Consider the following 2,888-nt stretch of genomic DNA (forward strand, 5'->3'; position numbering starts at 1 on the left):
TTCTCTAAACTCCTGAATAAGATCGTTTATTACTGAAGCATTTAATTTTTTTAAATCCTCCAAGTATCTCCCTCTTTTTCTGTAACCATTGAAATCACCCAATATGATATTGCCTACAATAAAGAACAGCAATAATTAAGATGTTGCATACTTAGCCTACTGTCATATTAGACAAGTGGGGCCCAATGGCTCTGGAAGTATCTTCAAGAGAAATTCTCTTAAAGTTACTTGCAAAGTAGTTGTTATATTCTGCCAGAGCAAAACATTCAATAACACTATAAGAAAAATACTCTTTTTAAAAAAACTATTTCAAACACTGAAAAAATGCAAATTTCATCAATCCTTCAATAAAAATATTGCCTCCTCAAAAGTTCACCTTTATAAACTCGCTATTTTATATTTTTTAAGAATACAGCAAATTCAGAATTTAAAGAATGATTACATTGATTCTTCTCAATTTGGTGATTTACTATTTTGATGTAATTAACAATCATTTCTGGTATTTATTCAAAGTTTCAATATAGACATAATTAACAAACCAGTATTATACAGATCAGATTGTAAATCTAAATAATAATTATAATGTCGACCCTTACAGTTTCCAGAAAAATGCAAAGCAATCACTAAATACTAATTTTCATTCAAGGGCAAGTAACAGCATTCATAGGCAAAAAAAAAATCAATTAGCAATTATTTATGCGCATCTTTCATTGTAGTTTAGAACTGCAATTGATTGTCTACACACACACATTTAAAACAAAACAGAAAGGGTCAACTCAAAGCAAGTTTCTACAAGATTCTATAGTCTCTAGTGTGTCAAACTGAGGGGATTGGAATTTGCTTGGCAGAGATACTGTCACAGTCTTGCATTAAATCATTAGTGGTGTGATAGTGCTTAGCGATGTTCGATTTTGTAAATCCAAAAGCGGTCACCGGCTGTACACTATTTGGGGTGCTCACCTCTTGGGATGGGCTACTGTTGTAAATGCTGTAATAGGGTTCAATTCGGGTATTGATGGGAGTTGAACTGCTCTGACCATAGTGCTGATGTCCAGCTGAGACTTTGGGGCTTAGAACACTTTCTTTTGAATGACTCGGGCCACAAGCTTGGTCCACAAATTTTTTTTGAGGTTTTGGAGACAACATGTAGGCTGAGTTAGTTTCGTGATGTGAGGATTTATTCCTATTAACTTCTAGACTCCCTTTGCCTATTGCTCTAAGTCTGGTCTTCTGCTTGCAGCAACAAAAGCCCAGGGCTATATACTGGAAGCACCAAAGGACTTTTCTCCTCAGGCCTGCACTGTTCCGAGAATATATAAAAGGGTTTAATCCTGATTTGAAAAATATGAGAGTAAATCCAAAGAGTTCAAACTGGTAAAAGAGAAAGCTCCCGCTGCTTGACAGAACTACCTGTACCAGGGAAATCCCCAGGGGAAGGCAGCAAAGCAACACGGAGAGCACAATGACCACACATGTGACCACTGCTCTGGAATCCTTCGCGGTGGAGAGATTGACAGCAGAGACCAGCTGGAGCCGACTGGCTGCAGGAGTTGGGAGCTGGTTGGAACACTGGGTGTACCCATGAGTTTGTACGTGCTGCGGTTTGTTGTAGTTCTGGTTCCTATATAAAGCCGGTCCGGAGCCCTGAATGCTCTCTCCGCCTCCTGGCTGACCCCCTCCCATGAAAGGCTGAGGTCTGGAAGCATCCACTGTGATCACTGGAGGGCATTTTCTTACCTGAGCATTTTTCCTCAGGGCTTGCGCGATCATGATGTAGGAGACCGAGACCACCACCACACAGAAGGTGAAGTCAACCACATACAGGGAAAGGATGGTTTTGCCTTCTCCGGTAATCAGACTGGACATGGGGAGGCAGAGTCGTGACTTGCTGGTTTTCAGTGTAGCCAGGGCAGCCAGTGTGAAGCTGGTAGCCCAGAGAAGTAAGGTGAGGATCAGCGTACACGGGAAGGAGGCAGTTCGATTGGGTTGCTTCCCCAACACCATTCGGAGCCGGTGAAGGGCAATCACTGCCACCGTTTTGAGGGACATGATGATGAAGCCGGAACTTGTGAGGTGAAAGGTAAAACAAAAAGCATCAGGGATGCTGGCAGCTGAACTGAAGAACAGCACGAAGGTGAACATGGGGGTGGTCACTCCACAGATGAAGAGGTCACAAAAGGACAAGTTTAGGATCATGAAATCAAAGTTGGTCCTGAACTTCCTGAAGGCTGGGTCAAAGAAGGACATGAAAACAATAACGTTGCCATAGGAACCCATGAAGAAGATGATGACAAGCAGGAAGGTACAAGTCACCAAGGTGGCAGTGTGAATGATCTCCTGAAGGTCCTCCTGGAAATAGGTGCTGTTGTCTTTTGGGGACAATGGCAAGGTAGTATTGGAGGCTATCTGAAGGCGGTCTGTCAAATTCATCTTCAGGGGAAAAAGAAAAGACCTCTTTCCTCCGCACCAAATTAGTGTGAAAGGGAAAGCAGTCAGAGCCTCATCTCCGAAATAAGATGGTATATGTCAAAACCGATCCTAGTTGGTTGGGTCTGTACACATAAAATGAATAATGAAAAACAGGGAAGGGTCAATTTAGAGAGTTATATTCCTCAAGATACAAAGAATAACATCATCTTGCACACAGCGTCATTATACATTTTTTTAACCCAGCAGCCTGTGTGCAGAACATATTTCCCCTTAATGGCAACTAGAATAAGCAGCCCCTCGCCCCCAATCCAGATACACATGTCCCTTTCTCTAACTTTCATGGATTAGTAACAAATCCTGCTCTTTCTCCAGGGAACAATCCAAACTTCTTATTCCTGTTTTATAATTTTTCTCTTTCCTACTTTCAATTTCTACTGTTCTTTACTACTCCCACGTGA

General features: G+C 41.6%; 1 protein-coding gene across 1 annotated transcript; it reads right to left on the reverse strand.

Annotated features, from left to right (window-relative positions):
- Positions 1–372: 372 nt before the first annotated feature.
- GPR75 (G protein-coupled receptor 75) lies at positions 373–2,437 on the reverse strand. Its single transcript, XM_044660665.1, has one exon. It carries the CDS (start codon positions 2,428–2,430, stop codon positions 817–819), a length of 1,614 nt encoding a protein of 537 aa, XP_044516600.1. The 5' UTR covers positions 2,431–2,437; the 3' UTR covers positions 373–816.
- Positions 2,438–2,888: the final 451 nt, after the last annotated feature.

Source organism: Gracilinanus agilis, chromosome 2 (genome assembly GCF_016433145.1).
Source record: "Gracilinanus agilis isolate LMUSP501 chromosome 2, AgileGrace, whole genome shotgun sequence".
NCBI lineage: Eukaryota > Metazoa > Chordata > Mammalia > Didelphimorphia > Didelphidae > Gracilinanus > Gracilinanus agilis.

Bases quoted from the DNA above. Each gene is read 5' to 3' on its own strand.
- GPR75 (XM_044660665.1), bottom strand. From the start codon at position 2,430: ATGAATTTGACAGACCGCCTTCAGATAGCCTCCAATACTACCTTGCCA.